Raw genomic sequence first — 22,592 nt, forward strand, 5'->3', positions numbered from 1 at the left:
GAAAATCATTGATTGGGATTTTGAGAAAGTTGCAAGGTATTCTCCAATTTTTATGAGGACAGTGCCAAAGTGATATATTGCATAAGTTCATGTGCTTATTAATTCTTTATTTTCTCTTTATTTGCCAACCTGCAAATCTGTAATCCCAAACTTTTCTCTCTCTTCATTTTCTTTGTGAAAATAAAGAACCATATGTTGAGTTTCATCATTCACCAGTCCGAAAAAAGCAACAAAATTAACTTCAACTATCAAGTTTTTCGTTAATTAGTCTCCAATAAGTGCAGAAGAATTCATCGGCACCGTGATCTTAAATCCAAGGTATCTTCTTCCCCATCTAATTTTCGTTTAATACTTCTCATTTCAAGTTTCGAGTTTCCTTCCGAAATTCGATAGAAAAATCATTGATAACTCAGCTTAATTGTCTGGTTTTTGATTGTCTTCCCTTTTTTTCTAGGGTTCATTTCGTTTCGGACATTTTTGGCGATCATGAGAGAGTTAATTTCAATGGCGGAATTATCTGGAATCATAATTCTTGTTTTAACATTGATTCTACTTCGATTAGTTTATGTTCTACATCGATGCGGTAAACCCTTCCAAAACACTGCTGCAAAACCTCTTATTACCCTCATTGTTCTTGGTTCAGGTTAGCTCATTCATCTATCTTTGCGTAATTCAACTGCATTGAATCCAAGGATTCTCAATTGGCTAGTTGTAAATAGACCCAAACAAAAGATTATTCCGAACCTACACTGATGGAGATTTTGAAATAGCATAGAACAGCATGAGAGCGTGATATGACGAGATAGAAAAAAATAGACAGGGAAGGGGTGACCCACTTATTTACTCGTAATTGTCAAAGTGAGCCCCTTTATTTGTTGGACAAATTTCATGTTAAGTATTATGTTTTGGTCTTGGGAGAGTTTGGAGAATGCCATTTTGCTTTTTCATTATTAAGTAGAATTAATTTGAAGCTTTATAGGAATCTATGACCTAGCCTAGCTGAATTCGGGCAAAAGATAGGAGATCATGGAAAAAGGGGGTTGATTGGCTTGATCTGTTGATATGCCGAAATGGCACGAGTTATGTTCTTCGAACCTAGGCTAATAACCGTTATCTTGTTCGAGTTTTTAGTGATTGATCTGTATTTTTTTTTCCAAATATAACTATAATTCTTTGTATCTGTTATCATGCTTGTAGGTGGTCACACAGCTGAGATGATTAATCTCTTGTTGGCGCTCAAGAAGGAAAGGTTTATACCTAGATATTATGTAGCTGCTGCCACTGATAATATGAGTTTGCAGAAAGCTCAAACATTTGAGTGCTCTTCGAATAATGAGGTAATTGGCCCCTCCATCCTGTTTCAACATCTAACTTTTGTGTTGGAGGTGCATTCAAAGATCTGTGCTATGAATGTTTTCCGTTGTAGTGGACTTGATTTTGAGAATAGCACACTTTATAATTTTTCATTTATGTCAAAGACTTGTGCTTATTGCTATGTTTTTATGTTGCTGGATTTATTTTTGTATAACATAAGACTTAGACTATAAGGATATACATATATTAGTTGGGGGTGTGCGTTTGTTTTGGATTTACTGAGCATGGAAATAACTAAAAGTTTGGGCTCTCTGATTAAATACAGTACTTCTCCCCTATGTCTTTCTATGTTTTTGATCACTCTTCATGTCAATCAGTCAATCTACTTGTTGTTTGTTCTGTTTAATCTGATGTTCAGATGGTGTCATAACGCATAAAAGTTAAATGTTCTTGACATGTCTTTTTTTTTTTCTCCATTTCTCCTTGTTTTTTGGGTTATAGTTTCTAAATGGGACTTAAAAGGGCCTGTCTCGCTCTGTGTCACTGTCACATGGCTTGGTGATTAGGGAGCTATAAGCGTATTATCTGCTGATATTTTTGCTGGAGGTAATATAATTGTATGATGGTCAAATGGAGAAAGTTGAAATGCAAAGTTTAGACTATCTGGTTGGCAAGAGCTGGCAAAATTTTCAAGCATGCGTATATCTAATTGACATTAGGTTATAGAAGAATAAGTTAGTCATGCAGTGATACTTACAGATACTTTTCACTCAAATATGGAACACTGCAGGCTGCTTCCTCTTCAATATTTGTTGATAAGCACACTGCTATTCTTTTGCCTTAGAAGTGATTGCTACTTTGAAGAGTAGGGCATGGCTGTAAGCCTGTTACAATTGTGATAGCATAATTAATGTAATTGATGTGAAGAAATCATTTCAGTTGCTCAGTTTTTTTGAGTTCTAAAAGTGTGAAGAGGAAAAAGTTGCTTACTGAAAGCCCGAAGCCATAGAAGGAAACTTTAGGATTTGCATTGTCAAAAGAACGCATTAGGATTATAAAGTAATATATTTAAGATGCTGAAACTAGCCAATTGAAATTTTCTCCGGCTGAGTGCATTAAGAGCGAGGTTCTATTGTATAGTAGTCTGCTTATCAGGCTATCTGCTTAGGGCTGCTGCACTGTGAGTCTGAAGTATGAATGTTTCAGAAGTAACCTCTCTTATTTGTAGTGAGTAACATAAAAATCTTGTTGTTTTTCACTATCTAGTCGACATGGAGAGCATGCTCATAATGATGTGGCCAATAGCAGTATTTGATGTGAACTTTCTTTGAAATGCCATATTGATATCATTCTGGAAGTTTTGGTTTATAGAAGTCGAGGTTTATTGAACTTTTAATCCATAGGGATTTTGATTTCGTTCATGTTTCTTCAGTATCATATTGTGTATGACTTATGTATTGGAGATTCATGAGTTCTTGGGTTACCATGTAGATCTTTTGGCGACGAATGTATCTATCAATCTGATTGCTTTGCTCTGTTCTGAGGTGCTCTGTTGGAAGATATGTTTGTTATTTGGATCTGGTGGAAGAAGTTATGTGCTATGGACTATGTGAATGGTCTTTTCTCTTTACGAGTATAGCTTTGTCATCTGAAGTGTGTATGTATTGCAACAAGTTATCATCTTATCTTTCTTGGTAGACTAGATGATTGGGTGTGGCTTTTAGAGCCTACTTGAGATGCAGTCCAACTAACCAGACACTTTTATCAAATTATGAATGCTTTCTTACCCTTCTACATGATTATGCATTGTTTTAAACAGAAGGCATGAGATACAGTTAGACACAAAGACTCTAATTAGATAAAGTACTATGATCACTCATGTGAAGATTATCTTTTATAATCAAACAACTTTCAAATATAAGCAAAATATTACAAAATAGAACGGTTAGATTTGTAAGGATTTTCTCCTTATTTTAAGGTCAGTTTTGTTTTTACCACCTTTTCTTTTACTCGATTTGTACCTTACCACCTTTTGTTTTGTTCTTTGAATTTTACCACCTTACTTAACCTTACTCACTAAAAATGCAACCTTGACCCGGTGTTAGGTTTAATGTTCGGCTAAGTGGGGCTACATGATGCAATTCTCCCCCTTTTCAACCCTCTTTCTCCCTAATTAGAGTTTATAAAGTATAAATTCATCTCTTCTTCACCTCAAAACTGATGAAAATTCTTTCATACAAAGTCCGATTAATTTAGGTTTTGACTTCTCAGCCATAATCGACCTTAAACATAGGAAAATTGTGGATTTATGAAAGTGCTTTACTTATGCATTGTGAACAAAAGTTTATTGGTTTAATTTACGGGTTATTTTTACTGGTTTAATTTGTTATTTTAGGGATACATTGTAGCAAATTCTATGTTACTTAACTCCTTGATTGCTATAGTTGACACTCATTTCCACTTTGGAAAAAATGACAGGAATAGTCTCAACTATGGGCGTTTCGCCATTTTCAGTCTCAACTAAGATTATTTCTGAGCTGTCCCAACTATGTATCATTGTTGCCAAAAATGGTCCCAAATGACTTATTACATGTTTAACCATTTAATTTTTTTTATTTCTTAAGTTAGTTTCCCTCCTTTTTCTCTCTCCTATTTCCTCCTTCCCTTGCTACACCTCCCCCTAAATCCCATCCCCCTCTTACACCCCTCCCCAGCCACCCCCGAAATCCCATCCCTCTCTCACACCCCCTTCCCAGCCACCCCCGAAATCCCACCCCTTCCACAGCTACCCCCCCAAATCCTATCCCCTCCTCCTCCCACCCCCTCCCCAGCCACCCTCAAAATCCCCTCCCCCTTAACTCCCCTCCATTCAGCCACCCTCGAAATCCCCTTCCCTTTCCCATGCCACCCACGAAATTCCCTCCCCCTCAGAACCACCCTGATGCTACTTGCAAAAGTCAATGCAAAAAAGCAAAGAAAAGTCAATGCAAAAACGCAAAGAAAATTGGGGGCAACAGTAGGGGATGGGGCTTTGGGGGTGGTCTTGGTTGCAGGGGAGGAGAAGGGAGTGGCAGGGAGGGGAAGATGAAGGAGTGGCAGGGAGGAGAGAGAAAGAGGAGGAAGAAGAGGAAAGAAACCTAAAACCAATTAAGAGGGAGGGTGTAGGAGAGAGAAGGACATGGTGGAGGGAGGAGTGAGAAAGAGGTGGAGGAGGAAGAAGAAAAAGGTTGTGGCAAAAAATAAAAAACAAAAAAATGCGTTTAACCTGTTGTAGCATGTCATTAACCTGCTGGGACCAATTTTAGCAAAAATGATGCATAGTTGGGATCGTTCAGAAATAATCCTTAGTTGGGACTTGTCTGAACACTCATAGTTGGGAATGTTCCTATCAATTTTTCCCACACAAAATTCTAACTATTTGATGTGTTGTAACTTCACGTTAGCTTAATATATACTTATTGGTTGTTCGGACAGGAGTAAGGTGGGTTAAGAAGTTCTTACCCTAACTTAGTTTCAGTGTGGATAAGAAAATTTTCAAGTATCAGATGGATTTGGAATAAAGTGAACTGAAGTTTTGGGTAATAGAGAAAGAGCAAGGAGAGAGAATGTGGAAGAGGGGGGGGGGGGACAAAAGATCCTACAAGTGGGCCCTACCGTACTTGGCCTGAAAATTCCCCTTAGAATCAGATCAAGTTAAAGTGGTAATTTTCATGGAATTAGGTTACTTAAGGTGGTGAAATCAAATACAATTGGTGGTAATGCAGAAAATGAGTAAAAGAAGTTGGTAAAAAACAAAAAAAATCCTTATTTCTATAAAAGAAGCTTAAAGTAGCGGTATCTTAATGAGAGACCTGAAGCTTCAGTTTTAAATGCTTTGAGGTGCATCAACTGTATCGCTGAAATCGCTTTTGCTTTACACATACTGTTTGGACAAATTAATCTTCCTGTAGAGGACGTCGGTGCATGTGTTAGATCTTTGCCATTGCCCTTTGTATATTAAGGAGACATTTGCCTTTTCTTTTTTTTTGTACAGAAGGGGATGGAAGCTGCACAGTACATGCAGATATATCGCAGTCGGGAAGTTGGTCAGTCATATATAACTTCTGTTTGGACGACACTGATTGCAATTGCTCATGCATTGTGGCTGATGATTAAAATCAGACCTCAAGTGGTATGTATATGTATATCTACTCCTATCTTTGCTTTCATTCATAGCTTGCGTTGTGAATGATGAGTTTTCTTGATGTTTACTGCCAGATCCTCTGCAATGGCCCTGGTACTTGCATTCCTTTATGTGGAATTTCCCTTTTGTTTAAGGTAAGCTCTTTACCGGATTTGTATGAATATTGTCTCTAATAATACAATCTTTTGCCGGTTTGATAGGCGCAGGATTATTTATAGGTATACTTGTAATAAAAAAGTCTCTTCCCAAAAACCATGGCCGTGCTTGTCAATCTCAAGTAGCCCTTTTCTTCTAGTTGGTATTGAATAATATTGTAGACGCGTGAAGAAAAACGCATTCAGGCATGAATTGCCATTACCACATGCATTGACATGCAACTTCCTACGCAAAGTTACATATTTAATTTATTACCATTACTAGTATTTAGTACCTAACGAACCATTAGTGTTAATTGGTTCGCACTCAAATTCAAATTCTTCTAGGTATTGGGGATCAGATGGTCATCGATATTCTACGTGGAGAGTATTGCAAGAGTTCAAAGGCTCTCTTTGAGTGGCTTGCTGCTGTACAAACTTAGAATGGCTGATCAACTTTACGTTCAATGGCCTCAACTGCAAAGGAAATATCCTCGATCTATTTACGTTGGTTGTCTCATGTAGCTGTTTATTGCAGGGTCACTTGTGTGGATTCTGCTATATGTGCTCTATACTTAGGTGTAGTCTTCATTCTTGTAATATTTTTTTTTTTTGAAGGGATCATTCTTGTAAATTGGTCTACATAATCTTTTTTTTTTTTTTTTTTTGAGATTTGAGTTTTCACCAATGTTTGCTTACAGAGTAATGGAATTTACACTTTTTTGGTTGTTTTTGGCGCTGGGGGGTAATACGTACAACACTTAACCGTCTTGAAGTTAACAGTGTACATGTACTAGATAATCTTTTGACACTGATTATGCTTGAGGTTGAGGTGGAGTAGTCGCATTGCTTTTTACCTCATATCTCTAAGGTCTAGGAAACAAATCTCATGGAATTCATTTGAGAATTTTCTCTTACTCCCCCGGGTGAGTCTCCTTCATCTTACCTTGAAAAACAAAATCTTTTCTGACACTGATTATGCTTGAACTGTATTGTATTTCATAGTATATGAGCCCATTTTTTAACCATACATGTATCCTGTTGTACCAATACTTTTAAGCACTTGTAGTCTAGAACGCTTTTATTGGAATTGGATCTTCCATTTATTTTGTCAGCAAGTCATGGGTGGAGGGAGTGGGAATTTAACTACTTCTAAAAAACTCTTACATAAAAGAGAGAAGTGTCTTATTTATTTTAGGACGGATTAAATAGAAAAAATGACTATATATAAGGATTGGTTGTGAACCTGAATCGTACTCCTTCCGTTTCATTTTAATTTACACACTTTGACATTTTACACTATTCACAAATTTCACTTTGACCATCATTTGTGATTTATACGCGGATGAAAATATAGTCATGTGAGATCTTGTTAGATTCATCATAACATGTATTTTATTAATATGTACTTTTTATAATTTTTATAAATACAAAACTAAAAATATATCTCCTCAAAATTTTACATTGGCATGCGTGAAAAGTATAAGTGTGTAGATTAAAATGAAACGGAGTGAGTATGATTGTGTTACGTAGTAAATTATTCTATCCTTTATTTATGTGCACATTTCTACCTTATAATTGGCGTATAACAATTGGTGTATAATATATTGTAAATTAGAATTGTGCTATTTAGTAAACTTCTCATTTGATCTTTTACATTCAATTTATGGTATTGAAAACAAAGTTTTTACAACTTTTATGGAGCTTATTTTAAATCATATTAATGATACAACATAATTTTTAAAAAAATATATAAACACTTGTATTCCTGAAATATTCTAAAACAAAACGCAATTAGATTCCTAAGATATCCTAAACCATCAAGCACATGATATCTCAGAAAATACATTATTCATAAAACGTATATAAAATTCAGCTAAATAAATTCTTGATGATTTAAAAACTACACACAAGTTTCCTTATTTCTTGAGATTGTAATTGTTTTTGTTCATTGAATATTGACTATTAAGACTTTTAACATTCTAGGTTAGGAATAAAGATTAATTTATATTTATTTAAAGTGTTATTCAATACAAGCAATTTGTGAACTTTAGATTGTTTGCAACTCTATGTGGAATGCTCCTGTGAAACATCCTGATTGGATTGTAAAGAATATTCAGTTCATAGAGATGTGTGTCGTAGAATTAAAAGCTTTGTTGAGTTACATTGGACAGATGAGGAAAGGAATTGGTTAAACATACTTGTAGATTTTTTTTTGAAGGGAAACATACTTATAGATAGATGTGTATAAATTTTGTTTTTACGTGTGCTCGTTGAGAAGGTTTCTTTCTCTGCAATTTAGTTTGTAATTAGATGACTCTTTCATGGCTTTCGTAATATATTCTTATGTTTTAACCAAAAAAAAAAAAAAAGGGAGGGGAGACACATTATTTACGGGTGAGGAAAGAGATAGAGGGAGAAAAAGAGGGTGCATATGAAGATGAGAGAGGTGCAGAGAAAGAATCCCCAAATAAGTAATTTTGTAACAAACTCCCAACTTATTGTTTGTTCCATTGGCTTTTTGGTAACTTTAATGGGCCGAAAATTCAAATTGGTTTTTGAGAAAAAAAATGGTTATCGTGTAGAATTGTGTTAGAGTCTTTTGTTGTTTCGTGTCTAAATATTAATTTTTTTATAGTTTAATTAATACATACTTTAATGGTCTAACATAGGTTTTAAGGACAATAATTTAAGGATTGACTTATATAATTCCGGTCCTGTATGCACGTGTTGAGGTATTAGTTGAAAAAACATCTTTCAAAATTTATTTTATCTCTAAAACAATGACATTTCCTAAAACAATTTAAATGGACATTGACATTGAAATTCCTTAATATATATGCTATTGTTTCCCCTTTAAAAATATATTAACCGACTATCAGATAAAAATAGACTATATCATACGATGCCTAGTGCACAAGAAGTTATTGTGTACCGGGTCCATCTATTTTTATAATGTTTTCTTATAGAATAAAGATAGATGGTAGGATCCCTTCGGGGAAATCTGATAAATTGGAACGATATTAGCATGGCCCGTGCGGAAGGATGGCGCACAAATCCAAAAAAAAGATAGATGGTAGGAAACTTGGAGTTCAAGGTCGTTGTCAATGTAACCTTTTGATATATAATAAATAAATAAAAAGATTATTATTTTTTCGGTTTAGGATATATTTCCCATATACTTCTTCCGTTTAGAAATAGTTGCACCAATTCTATAGTATTCACTATTCACATCTTAGACTTAGGGCCTGTTCTCCCCAGCTTATTTTCAGTTCAGTTCAGTTCAGTGCAGTTCAATTTTGTTTAGTTCAGTTCAGTTCAATTCAGTTCATCTCTAGACAATACTTTACTATCACATATCACTAATCATTTCAGTTCAGTTTAATTCAGTTCAGTTCAATTCAGTTCAGTTTAATTCAATTCAATTCAGTTCAGTTCAGCTGTTTTATGCCGAAGAGAACAAACCTTTAGATTGTCTTTGGTGATTTATATTTTAGAAGAAACATAGTGATATGAGATCTTGTTAAATTCGTCTTGATGTATATTTTATTAGTATCGACTTTTTATGATTTTTACTTATTAATAATTAAAGATATTATTGTTTGAAATCATGCATAGGTAAACGTGAAAACATGAAATGGTGCAACTATTTTTAAATAGAGGAAGTATATTCTGATATCAATCATAATTGAGCTTTTCCATTAATTTAGCAAACATCTTCCACCAAACACAATTCCTGATCTTCTTCCATCCATAGATCGGGTAATGCTCTATTTTTTTTTTTTACAGTTACTCATATATTTATCAACATGTGTCAGTTGTCTTATAACTATTTTATTGTTTGTTTCTGCTAAGAAATTAAGTGTGCTTATGACACGCAAAGAGAACACCGAGTCAGAACTGAATGTCCAGAGTCACTAGTCCGTACGCCGGAATCCTGCAAAAGGTAAGGTTAAGCTGCCCCGGAGGTGGTTCCGAGATCGCCTCTCCGACGCTCAAGTCAGTGATTAAGCTTAGAGAGATAAAGTCTAGAGAGAGATGCTCTGATTTGTTAGGTAAGAATTCAATACATGTTCATTGATGAGGGGGGTTGGTATATATAGTGCTCTGGGACCCCTAGCTGTAAACCAGCTGGAATGCACTGATCGACAGCTAGGAGGAGATCTAACGGTGGGCGCCTGAAGGCCAAATGGCTTGTTGGACCTTGATCCTCCCTTAATTGGCTTATAGCCTGAAAGTAAGCCCAAACAATTAGCCCCACGACGGGAGTGGGGGACCTTGGTAGAGCGTCGCCCATTCGTGGCGGAACCTTGATTACCATGGGCCCCTTGGAATGGAGAACTAGGACCCACGACTTTAAAAGGGGACTGATTTGACCCTGACGAAGAAGGAGGGGGCCGACCTGATCTCCCATGGGAGGGAGAAGGGAAGTGCCGACCCGGTCTCCCATGAACGGGAGAAGGGCGTGTCGACCCGGTCTCCCATGGAAGGGAGAGCGAGGGCCGTGCCGACCCGGGCTCCCATGAAGGGAGAGGGGCGTGCCGACCCGGTCTCCCAGGGAAGGGAGAGGGGCGTGCCGACCCGATCTCCCAGGGAAGGGAGAGGGGCGCACCGACCCGGTTTCCCATGGAGGGGAGAGGAGAGTACTGATGCGGTCCCAATGGAAGGGAGGGCGTAGCGCCAACCCGGTCACATGGAAGGGAGAGGGGAATGTCGACCTGGTGTTTAACTCACACCCTGGTGGCCTTATGTCTGGACGCTACTTGAACAAGGACTAACGAACCCCAAATTCGTCCGAGTGGGTGCCTTCTTTCGGTCGGCCCTTTTTTGGCTAGAAAGTGACTCGACTAAGAGGGGGAAGGCCTCCTTGGGCCGAGTGGGTTTGACGCTGCTCGGATGAGGGGCTAATGAGCCCCAAGCTTGTCCGAACAGGTGCCTTCTTTCGCTAAGCTCTCTTCGGCTAGGAAAGTGACTCGGCTAAGGGGGGGAAGGCCTCCTTCAACCGAGTAGGTTGTACGCTGCTCGAATGAGGGGATAATGAGCCCCAAGCTTGTCCGAACAGGTGCCTTCTTTCGCTAAGCTCTCTTTGGCTAGGAAAGTGACTTGGCCAGGGGGGGAAGGCCTCCTTAGGTCGAGTAGGTTGGACGTTGCTCGGATGAGAGGCTAATGAGCCCCAAGCTTGTCCGAGCAGTTGCCTTAGAAGCTGACTTGAGTTTGAGGCACTTGGTGTTTGAGCTGGCTGTGCCAACTAGAATGGCCGAGCTCGGTGATTTGAGCTGGTGAACCCAATATTAAGCTGTCAAGTTGATCATAGCTCCACTGCTCCTTCAATGCCACATGGCACTCATGGATTCTTGGGTTGTTGGGCAACATGTTGGTGTTTCAACTTCCGGGAATTGGGCGAAACTTCGCGACGTTTCATCTTCTTTGGGGCGCGCCTCTTGGAATAATATGGACATTTGGGCTGCTTGAGAGAGGTCCAATAAGGGTGCTTGAAGGCAGGTCACGGTCCATTATCGGACGCGGGGCGTGGCGCTCGAGGATTTCGCCTATAAGTATGGGGAAAAGAGAGATTTTCAGAGATTCTTTTTTTCATAATTCTCTCTCTAAACTTTGAAATTCTCTCTTTCTCTCTCCACTTTCAAGCTTCTTTCTCTCTCTAAGTCCGGGCTAAGTTCTCCGTCCGACCAGGTATGCTTTTCTTTTGATTTTCATTTAATTCCTTTTCTTTTCTTTTAATAAAATCGGCCGAACCCCTCTATTAATAAATAATGGGGAGCTCGTCCGAGTCAGTGGCACACCCTCTTCACCTCCTTATAATATAGCCGAGGAGGTGAGGGGAATGGGAATGGTATTGGTGTCGACTTTAATAAGTTGCCTGGATCCCTCGGCTGTGTCTAATGCGCTTTCCCTTCCGAGTACTCCTTCACAGGCCGAGGAGGAGGAGGCCGAGGGTGCCATCCCCCTTCCTTGGGAGGTGTCCTTGGCTTATCCCTCCTCGAGGAGTTACTTAGACCAATATCTGTCTGATGGTGTAGTTAGGGTAACTATGCCGGGAAAAGAAGGCGAAGCTTCATCATTTGGCCATTTCGAGTATCCTGAAATAGACCCGAAGGGCGGTCTGGAAGCGAAGTTCCCTCTTCCTTATTTAATATAAGCAATATTAGAAGACCCTCAGGGCCAAGCCGCGAGATTCCAAATAAGGGACCCCTTCCTATTGGTTCGACACGATGCAAGTCACACAATTCTGGCTCCTCTCCCGGGCTGCACAACTTGTTATTACAAAGCTATGGAAATGGGCCTCAGGTTCCCTCTGACCCAGTTCGAGAAGGACCTTATGAACGCCTACAACCTTTGTCTGGGTCAGATATCTCCCAACTCCTAGGGATGGATTTTGGCAGTCCAGGTAATATGTGAGATGTTGGGTGTTAAGCCGACCGTGACCCTCTGGCGCCATATGTACAAACTGGTTGAGATGATGGCCAGGGAGCATGGTCCAGGCTGGTGGTGCTTCCAAGCTAGGAGGGGGTACCGATCCGTACTTGATCTCCCTTCATCACAAAAGGGGTTCCGAAGGGGCTTCGCCTTCGTCTACTTCGGGGGAGAATGGGGTGTCCTGATCGTGCCTTCTGCCTCCGAGCCGAACCACGAGCTGAACTTTAAAGTACCCGAGTTGACTGACGACGAGGTCGTGGCTGCTTGCTATATGCAGTTAGATACCAAGATCGTCGATGGCGGAGAGGTCTTTGTTGCCGGCAATTGGCTTTTGAGCTGCAAACTCTTCAAGAATGAAAATTTCTTGACCGCCATGGGGCTAAACCCGGCCTTTCCCAAGGGTAATTTGGCAGAGGGGGCTGGTTTACTTGCTTATTTTCTGTTTTATCTTGTTTTTCTAACTTGCCGCAGTTCTTGCAGAGGCTTCCCTTGCTTATATCAGAGAGACCGACCCAGAAATGGCGGAACGAATGACTGCGGCATCTCTGAAGACGGCTCGGAACAGAGCCGAAATGAAGGCCAAGACTTTGCACAAGCCGGCGCCTCCCAAGGTAATTTGTCTGAGCCATTTTGCCACTTTGTGGGTCTTCGAATCTTGCTAACTTTTCAACTGTTACATGACCCGTCTAACCTCAAGCCCAAGAAATGCAAGGAACGAGCCAACGACAAGGTCGCGCTGACCGAAAAGGCGTTGGCTAAGGCTCGGGCCGAAAAGGAGGCGGCGGCTAAAAAGGCTAAGACGGACGTCTCTGTTGAGGTGAATAGCCCCCGGGTAGGCTCCGGGGCTGAAGACACCCATATTCCTTTGCATGCCTCGAATTTCATTCCGACCGGCAGCTCGAGTTATACACCCGCCTCACCGACCCCATCGCAAACTGACAGGATGGTGGCCGAGACGATGGTGCCGTTCACTCAGATGTCCAAGGCATCCAAGAAGAAAAGAGTCAACGAGGCCATGGACATCATCTACATCCAAGCCTACCGGGACCACATTAACGAGGTCAATGGGAGGAATGAGACGAACGAGCTTTATCTCTCCTAGCTGGATGTAAGTATTTGTCCTTTATGCTTTTTACTCCATCTACTTCTGTTGCTAGATCTTTTGCTCTTTGCAGTTCTCCATCCGAATGACGAACGTGGCGGTGAACCGCCTCCCGCACTCCAAAGAAGTCTAGGAGCTGAGAGAGAAGGAGAAAAAACACTTCCACACTCTGTGGGAGGCGAAGGAGGGAAGGCGACTGTAACACCTCGTATTTTTTATACTATTTAGTAGTTATTTATATTATTTTAGTTTAAAATAATTTAAAATATATTTTATCATATATATATATATATATAAATATATATATATTTATATATTTAGTTTCTCATTTGACTTTATTTTAAAAATAGCCCAAAACTTATTCCTAGTTGACTATTTTAAGTACCATTAAGTTAGCTAAACCAAGTTATAAAAGAAAAGTAAAGGAAAAGAAAAATAAAAGAAAAAAAAGAAAGGCAAAAGGAAAAAAGAAAGAAGAGTGGTGCTTCTGTTTTTGAAACCAAAAACCACGACTCATCTTTAACCTTTTTAATTTTATTCCTTTCTCTCTCTATTTCTTGCTTCATCACCATTAAGAACTTTAGATTTTTGTTTACCCATTGTCACACGTCTTCAGCCCAACCGTCCATCATCCATCTTCACTTGTTTTGTGGGCAATTTCGAAGAGGAGAAATAGGATTTTGGGGTGCGGTTTTTGGGTGAAAAATCGAGTCAAGGAGACGAAATTTTGGGTCTTTTTACACTCTTCTACATACTAATTGCGTTATTAATCGGTTTACATTGTGTTTGGATCGGTATTACGATGCTATTTATGGAGCTTTTAAATTGTTTTGACGAAGTTTATATCAAAATAATTTATGAGATTATTTAACATATTATTAAAAGGAGAAAGTTCCTCATGAGACAAGTTTGAGTTTGTTAAAAGGAGGAAGTTCCTCGTGAGACAAGTTTGAGATTATTAAAAGGAGGAAGTTCCTCTATGTTACTAAGTTGAGATTTTGAAAGGAGGAAGTTCCTCACCTTACAAGGGTTTATAAAGTTTTATTGTGGGGTTGCCGGTAAGTGGTATTCTCCGAGTTTGGAAGTATGTTGAGTTAACAGTGTCTCAACAATATATTTGAGTAGTTGGGAGTATGTTGATCAATACTCTTGCCATTTGTCTTCTTTCTTGGTACGTTATCAAGTTAGGGGTATGCAAACTAGGGTCTTTGGAGTTTACCTTATCTAGTGAGCCTATCTAGCTCATTGGATTTTTATTACTTCCTACTCACATATTTCAAAGGAGTTATATTTGAAAGTTTTACAAAATGGTTTAGAAAGAAAGTAAAGTGGATTTGAATTATTGAAGGTTGTCTATTATATTCAAGTTAGAATGTTGTACAAGTGAAATGATTTTGTGGAATACTATGTATGTATTCCACCTGCACATTGGATAGTTCAAAGTTGTTATTGGTATAAAATCTTGCTCAGCCTTTTGGCTGATATTACATGTCTTCAATGTGCAGGGCTTGTTAGTCTTGTTGCGTGATGGCATGCACGAAATGTAGTTGGTATGAATTGTTAATCGAAAACCTTATAGGGAAGGGTTTGACTATGTCTTGGATATGCTAGTCTTGTTGACTAAGTGTTATGAATTGACTTGTTAGTCTATGACTTTGTGTTGAGGCTATAATGAGAGTTGAAACTCGAGTTATTGGCTCTCTTGGCCATGCCTATAGACCTTGTTTACGTGAGTTTAAAGTAGTCTAGCGAGTCATGAGATGACTATCACTATAAGTTGTTGTGTTCTGGTGACTTTCATGGTGTATTCATGGTGAAGTGGATAGCTAAAGTAAAACAGAATTAGTCCAAGTGGGTCGATTTCTCGTAGCATATCCGTGACTAGTCAAAGTCAGCTCATAACATGTTAAGGGTTAACCGTGAAGTATTATTGTTTATTTGCCGGAGTCAATGAGTCGGTTTGAGATCATTATAGAACAACTAGTAACTATCATGTACCTAGTAAGGCTATGGAGTGGTGACATATGTAAGGCATAATGTCAACTTGAGTCATGTCGATGGTGGGACGCGTAGAATCCCCGTTATGTGATTTATTTAGTAGTGATCAAGGTCTAATAATACTAAAATGGTTAGCGAGTCTAATGTAGACTGGTTTAACAAAGAGATTCTCTTCTCACTGAGTTTAATGTTAGGAGTATAAGTTAAAGTAATCTAAGTCTTTGGTTTAAAGTCATTACAAAGTTCTTGATTGATAGTCACTAACCTTAAATGACAAGCTACAAGCATCAAAGTTTCTTGCACTTGTTTAATGAAATGATTGTGTAGTTATAGTTATACCATATTAATTGGCTAAGAACCTCGAGATAGCTTGGTTATAATTTATAACAGGCTCTCCTTTGTGTCGCCCTGGAGCATTAGACACCCACTTAAAGTTGAACAAATGGTCGTTAATGACCTATAGGCTATTAGGAATGGGTAAATGTGCTCAAACTCAATTTACTTAAGCCTTGTCCGAAGAATGGGACTAAGTTATTATAATGGTTAAATTGTGTAATTGATTAATTTGATTTAAGTTTTATGTGAGTAAGGGTTAAGTGTATCATCTTGCAAGTCTATGACTAGTTGTTTGAGTAGAAATTAATGAATTTAATAGAAACTACAGAAGTATACTGGACCATATCTATTTCATGAACCTTGAAAAGTGAGTTTAAGTCAACTTTTTATTGCTATGTTTGGAGTGTTGAGTATCGGTATACAAGGGTAATACCACTATTATTATTGATGGAGTCGTTAGTTTATGTGATTCACGTATCCTTGCATGACTTGAACTTTTATTTCGTGAAACTATAGTGTGTGAACGGTTTATGTTGTGTTATGAATGTGTTTTAGTTTTGAGACATGGTTCTAAAAAGGAGTTTCATATAAAGTAAGCTTTAGTTTCATGTAAATAGAGCATATCATTTTCTGCAGTACCTTAGTAGCTCGATTTGGCCCTGTTTGATCAACGAGTAAGTTACCCTACCAAAGACTATGTGAGATTTTTCAATTTGTTTGTGTAGCGTGTGAAAGTGATTTAGACACGTTTCAGTTAAGGTTGTGGATTCAGTCTTGAATCGATCTAGAAATGGTTTTTCTACAACGATTTGAATGAATTTCGGATAATTTAAGAACACGGTTTTGAAAAAGGTCTAAAAGGGGTTAAGCCTCCCACGGATTGTGAGCCTTGAAGGTTTCTCAATGGAGCTTTCTGCCGCTCTATAATGTGTTTTGAGTGTTACCAAGTAATAGGATACTTGGTGTTTACTAAAGAATATTTGGAATTGTGTTACGTGTTTTAAACTTGTCTAGTTTCGACCCAAGTAAAGTGAATAGTTGGATGGTCGGCCCCATGGTGGAGGTTTCAAGCCTCCATGCCCCCACTATCATGACTATAACCAATGCCGAAGATTTTAAACTCCTCCTTTGTTGTCAGGATTATGTTCAACCCCATTATCAGAGGTTTCAAGCCTCAATACCTCACTATTGGAAATATATGTCTTATTATTTGAATTGATTGATCCCCGTCAAGAAACTGTTTTAAAGCGATAGAGCTTAGCATGTTGTTACTTCGGGTCTAGAAGACTGTTGTGACAATAAGAATGATTAAGCAAAGTTTTTGCAAAACAAGAGTTCTATAAAAGGGTCATTTATTATTAGATTTCCATTAAAGAATCATTTTGAAAGACAGAAATTTGGTTGTATCCATATTCACGTGTAAGGTTATTTAAGTACTCTTTGGATGTAAATGCTTAGTATGCTTTGATGTGATTTTCGTGGTGTCATTAATTACGTGATAGTCTTAAAATCCAAAACACGTGCTATGAATGTTCATGGGTTAAGACTCTTCCCAATATTGATGCGACCATCAAAGTATTTTGTTTTGTCATTTGTGGTGTGCCTTGGTGATTGTGAGTGTTATAATAACTTCAAGTTGAAATTATAGTTGTCGACTTGTGAATTGTTTTATGTTTTTTTAGGCGAGTATGCCCAACAATGTAATGGTGATTTCATATCGTATGAGTCTTTACTTCTATTTTTTTTAGAAGAGAAATAGTACTCTTGATTCGGATTATTTGTTGCTCCGCGAAACCGTTGAGTATTGGATTTGGAAATGCTTTTATGTATTGTGATTGTAACAGGTTTAGAACACCTTTTCTCATTTCGAGTTGTCCATTTGACAAAGGAAACTCTGCCGGATTTTCCAGAAAATCCTATGCTATCATTTAAAGCACTTGTAAACAATAGTGTAGTCATGAATTGAATTTCACACTCTACGACATAGACCAACGAGTGTGACGGTAGTAGTTCGGTTTAGCTTGACTTAGATTATTTCCCGTCGTGTCTAAGCCTTAGTAAGAAGTTGATTCCTAAGTTTGTCGGTCCATATGTGATCCTTGAAAGGATAGTTGATTGTGTATGTAATATATTCCATGTTTCTTAGTTACGACATCGTATTGTAACTCTTCACAAGGTGATATTTGGAGTTCTAGTTGAGACTCTAGACCAATAGATCTGTAAGACCCGTAGGGTTGAGAAAATAGATAGTAAACGTTTTGGCCACACCACAATACCAAAGAACTACTCGTAAGACCAAGGATGTCATGTGTTTTATGTGTCCTCATCTCTTGTTCATGTTATTCTTAGTTACGAGGGCGTAACTTCTTTTTTTAGGGGGGGGGGGTAGAATTCATATTAATTTAGTGCATGTGTGATTGAAAGTTTTCTGATAAAGCTTCGATGTGTTTCACTCTCTACTTGTTATATTACGATGATTCCTATGATAAAGTTCGTGAGCTATTTTCAGAAACAAGAGTATAAGTTTGATCATTTGAGTAATACTTTAAGTTTCAGATTAAAACTTATTTTAAGGGAGGTAGATTGTAACACTTAGTTTTTTTTATACTATTTAGTAGTTATTCATATTATTTTAGTTTAAAATAATTTAAAATGTATTTTATCAAATATATATATATATATATTATAATATAATATATATTTATATATAATATATATATATATATATAATATATATATATATATATATATATAGTTTCTCATTTGACTTTATTTTAAAAATAGCCCAAAACCTATTCCTAGTTGACTAGGTTAAGTACCATTAAGTTAGCTAAACCAATTTATAAAAGAAAAGTAAAGGAAAAGAAAAAAAAAAAGGAAAAAAAAAAGGCGCAAAAGGAAAAAAGAAAGAAGAGTGCAAAAACCACGACTCATCTTCAACTTTTTAGTCCTATTCCTTTCTCTCTCTATTTCTTGCTTCATCACCTTTAAAAACTTCAGATGTTTGTTTAGCCATTGTCACACGTCTTCAAGCCAACTGTCCATCATCCATCTTCACTCGTTTTGTGGGTAATTTCGAAGAAGAGAAATAGGATTTTTGGGGTCCGGTCTTCGGGTCGAAAATCGGGTTAAGGAGACGAAATTTTGGGTCTTTTTACACTTTCTACATACTAATTGCGTTATTTATCAAGTAAGGTTCTTTTCGATATTTTAATTTTAGTATGTGTTAATTTTTCTGAATTTGGAGTTTTGTTAGTTTAGGGTTCTTGAGTTAAATTGAATTGGGGGTTTTGATTATGAGTGTTGGGTGTAGCTTGATTGAAAATAATTTTGCTTATTAATAATAAGTTTATCAACAAGAACTATAACTCGTAGGAAATACAAGTCAGATTCGTAATTTGTGTTTTTCGTCAGTTTATGGGCGCTTTTTGCCAAAATACTATTTGACAAAAGTTGTTCGTATCGAAATTTTACCCAAGATAGTCTCAAGAAATGTTTCATTTGGACGTCATAGGAGAAAATTATCCCTATTTTATGTTTCTGCTGAAATTAAATATAATGCATGTTATTTTCATGTAGTTAGTAGTATTTGCAGTTTGACTTTTGTTGACCAGTTTGACTTGTGTTGACTTTGGTATATTCTCTTTGGATTAAATTTAGAGTGAGTTATTTTTAAAGGTAGTCAAGGCTCATTAACTAGGTTATGTCGTTTATGTTGTTATGTAAAGGTTGTAGTCAAGTGACTTATACCATATTATATTATATTGTAGATTGCGGGTTCGTAGAAGAACCCTTTTGACTTGTAATTGAGAGTGGTTGACAGTGGTCTGTTAATAAGGTAAGATTTCATACTAAGCTTGTACAGATTATTACAGAAAGTATTTCATATTGATTTGTGATTTACATTGAGTTTGGAATCGGTTTTACGATGCTATTTATGGAGCTTTTAAATTGTTTTGACGATGTTTATATCGAAATAATTTATGAGATTATTTAAGATATTATTAAAAGGAGGAAGTTCCTCATGAGACAAGTTTGAGTTTGTTAAAAGGAGGAAGTTCCTCGTGAGACAAGTTTGAGATTATTAAAAGGAGGAAGTTCCTCTGTTACTAAGTTGAGATTTTGAAAGGAGGAAGTTCCTCACCTTACAAGGGTTTATAGAGTTTTATTGTGGGGTTGCCGGTAAGTGGTATTCTCCGAGTTTGGAAGTATATTGAGTTAACAGTGTCTCAACAATATATTTGAGTAGTTGGGAGTATGTTGATCAATACTCTTGCCATTAGTCTTCCTTCTTGGTACGCTATCAAGTTAGGGGTATGCATACTAGTGACTTTTGTGTTTACCTTATCTAGTGAGCCTATCTAGCTCATTGGATTTTTATTACCTCCTACTCGCAGATTTCAAAGGAGTTATATTTGAAAGTTTTACAAAATGGTTTGAAAGAAAGTAAAGTGGATTTGAATTCTTGAAGGTTGTCTATTATATTCAAGTTAGAATGTTGTACAAGTGAAATGATTTTGTGGAATACTATGTATGTATTCCACCTGCACATTGGATAGTTCAAAGTTGTTATTGGTATAAAATCTTGCTCAACCTTTTAGCTGATATTACATGTCTTCAATGTGCATGGCTTGATGGTGACTAGCTTATATTGGGGGGAGAGCGTTGATTTCACCTAGATGTAGATTTATTAAACTTAAGACTTCCGCTCTAATAGTTTAGAATTGTGGTTTGTTATATGAGTGTATTAATTAATTACATTGATAAGTCATATTTATATATAGTTTTTAGGTGCATTTAGGTTGCATTTAGAGCATTTAGTTTCATATTTAGGTTCATTCTTGCATTATATTCTTAAGTTATGCTTTTGTACTTCTATTCGGTATGTTTTCTTTTTTTTTGATGAATTCCAGGCATTGATGACGTATTTGGAGTGTGATTAGCTAAACTTGAGGATTAGGAACACTTGGAAAGAAGCTACAATGAATAAGGATCATATGGATATGTCATAGTACGAGTTTGAGCAAAAACGAAGCGGAAAATCATTAGAAGAAATGTGAAAAAAGAGTCACGTTTACTCTTCTGATCATAACTTTTGATGTGATTCTTAGAATCGAGTAATGCCACCAGATTTGGAAACTAGACTTGAAGATGTTTCCAACGATAGGTGGCACGCCCCAAGTAGACTTCTAGTCAAGGAGTTATGCCTTTCGGAAGATTGCACTGTTTCTGCTGGAATCTGCCACGTGTACGCGCGGATCACTAATTCGCCTATTAGAAGAAATAAATAACCTAACTAATAAATATGACTTGTCAAACTCCCCCAAAACGGGAGTAGTATTGTTATAATTCCATTGTCTTGATCACAACGGGAGTTGGATTTTGACGGATTTGAGTATTTCAATTAAGGACATGAAGTTCTCCACGGGAGTAGGTAGAATGGATTGTTAGGAAGTTAAAGTGTCGTGTTTAATGTCTTTAATTTGCATGATTCCACGGGAGTAGGCTTGAATGCATATTAGAGAAGCCATAGATACTCGGGAGAGCTTTATGGTACTTTATAGGGTGGACTTTTCCTTGTGAACATTTAATTGCTTAGTTTGGGGTAGAAGTTACTTCGTGCTAGTGGGGATACTTAACCGTAGAGTCTTTTATTTATATATTGATTAGTATAGTTGATTTGGCGGTCATTATTATTAATCTCTTTTAGTCTTACCATTATTTAAGGACTAATCATAGAACAACTTTCTCTCTGTGTGATCGACTCTGACTTACCCTACTACATAGTTAGAAGGATTAGTTAGGTTATTTATTTTTGTTAGGTGCGCGACACGCCTATCAAAAACTATATATAAATATGACTTATCAAACTCCCCCAAGCTAGCTAAACCATTGCTTGTCCTCAAGCAATAAGACATAGACATCGGAAAAGTTAGACAACCTACAATATAGGACTACAACAGGGCTAAACACGCAATTGAAAACACAAGAGATATAATCACTACACAAACAAGCATCAAAACAATCTCGAACAAAGCCGCATAGCATATCATGTATCGCAATCGACTCTCCAATCATACCACAAACCATCTCTCCCAAACTGGATTTAACAAAACATGACAGACAAGTCGACTCAGATGAAGCAAATACTCTTTACTTTGACTTTTTGACTCACTTAATACTCAATAATACAATACATCAAGAGGACTTTTAGGGGTTGTAATGGGGCTGAGGTTTAAGGTATGGAAAATAATTTGGAAATCGTGGTGGAAAAATCGAGAAGGGGGAGCATCATATAACTGAAAACATGACTATAAAAGGTCATAACAACTCCATGCAACAACCAACAATCTCCAAATCTAATCAACAAACTTTTTCACTTAATAAACTCAATCATAACCCTTTTTTTTATTTCACTTTATTCAAAACTCTTTTTCACTTCCTTTTCATTTCATTTTTCACCTTTTTTTGTGTTTTTTTTTTGCGAACATTCATTTCAATTTCCAAGCTCACTAAACATATTTTTCATCCTTCTAACCACAAATAGAGCACTTCAATTCAATACAAACCAAACCAAAACTAATACTCGCTCCCCCAAGCTAGGTTTGGGACAAGAATCAAATGAAGTCAATGGCTTGTAATGTAGGTATCAATCAAACAAAGTCAGAAAAGGCTCAGCAGGGCTAGAAGAAGGATAATATGAAAATAAGAATAACTCTGGAGCTAAGATCATCAAATGAAACGCCTCAATCATATCAACACGTATGCACTATCAAATATCAAGGAGTACCAAGTCAAAGTCAAGATCAATGCAACAACGAGGAACTAATCACATATGAAAGAACAGAACTGATACAAATACATCAGTTTATAGGCACAAAAGTTCACTTAGGTTAAGGTGTCTGCATAGTAATGTTAAATCGAGCCAGAGAGAGATCAATCAATCTTACCACAAACAATCAATTGCGAAACAATCATGCTATGAAGTATCATGAACAAGATGAGTGACACTTAACAAATGTAGTAAAATATCAACACTCAAAAAGTTTTAGCAGTAGTCCCATAGATGCAACTAAAATGAGATGAAATC

The 22,592-nt window shown here is 37.3% G+C and overlaps 1 protein-coding gene across 1 annotated transcript; it reads left to right on the forward strand.

Annotated features, from left to right (window-relative positions):
• The first annotated feature begins 469 nt into the window (after positions 1-469).
• Positions 470-7,104, forward strand: LOC104901090 (UDP-N-acetylglucosamine transferase subunit ALG14). Its single transcript, XM_048634741.2, has 5 exons — positions 470-643; positions 1,198-1,337; positions 5,348-5,485; positions 5,572-5,631; positions 5,980-7,104. Exons 1-5 carry the CDS (start codon positions 487-489, stop codon positions 6,154-6,156), a joined length of 672 nt encoding a protein of 223 aa, XP_048490698.2. The 5' UTR covers positions 470-486; the 3' UTR covers positions 6,157-7,104.
• The last annotated feature ends 15,488 nt before the right edge of the window (positions 7,105-22,592 follow it).

Source organism: Beta vulgaris, chromosome 8 (genome assembly GCF_026745355.1).
Source record: "Beta vulgaris subsp. vulgaris cultivar EL10 chromosome 8, EL10.2, whole genome shotgun sequence".
Lineage (NCBI taxonomy): Eukaryota > Viridiplantae > Streptophyta > Magnoliopsida > Caryophyllales > Amaranthaceae > Beta > Beta vulgaris.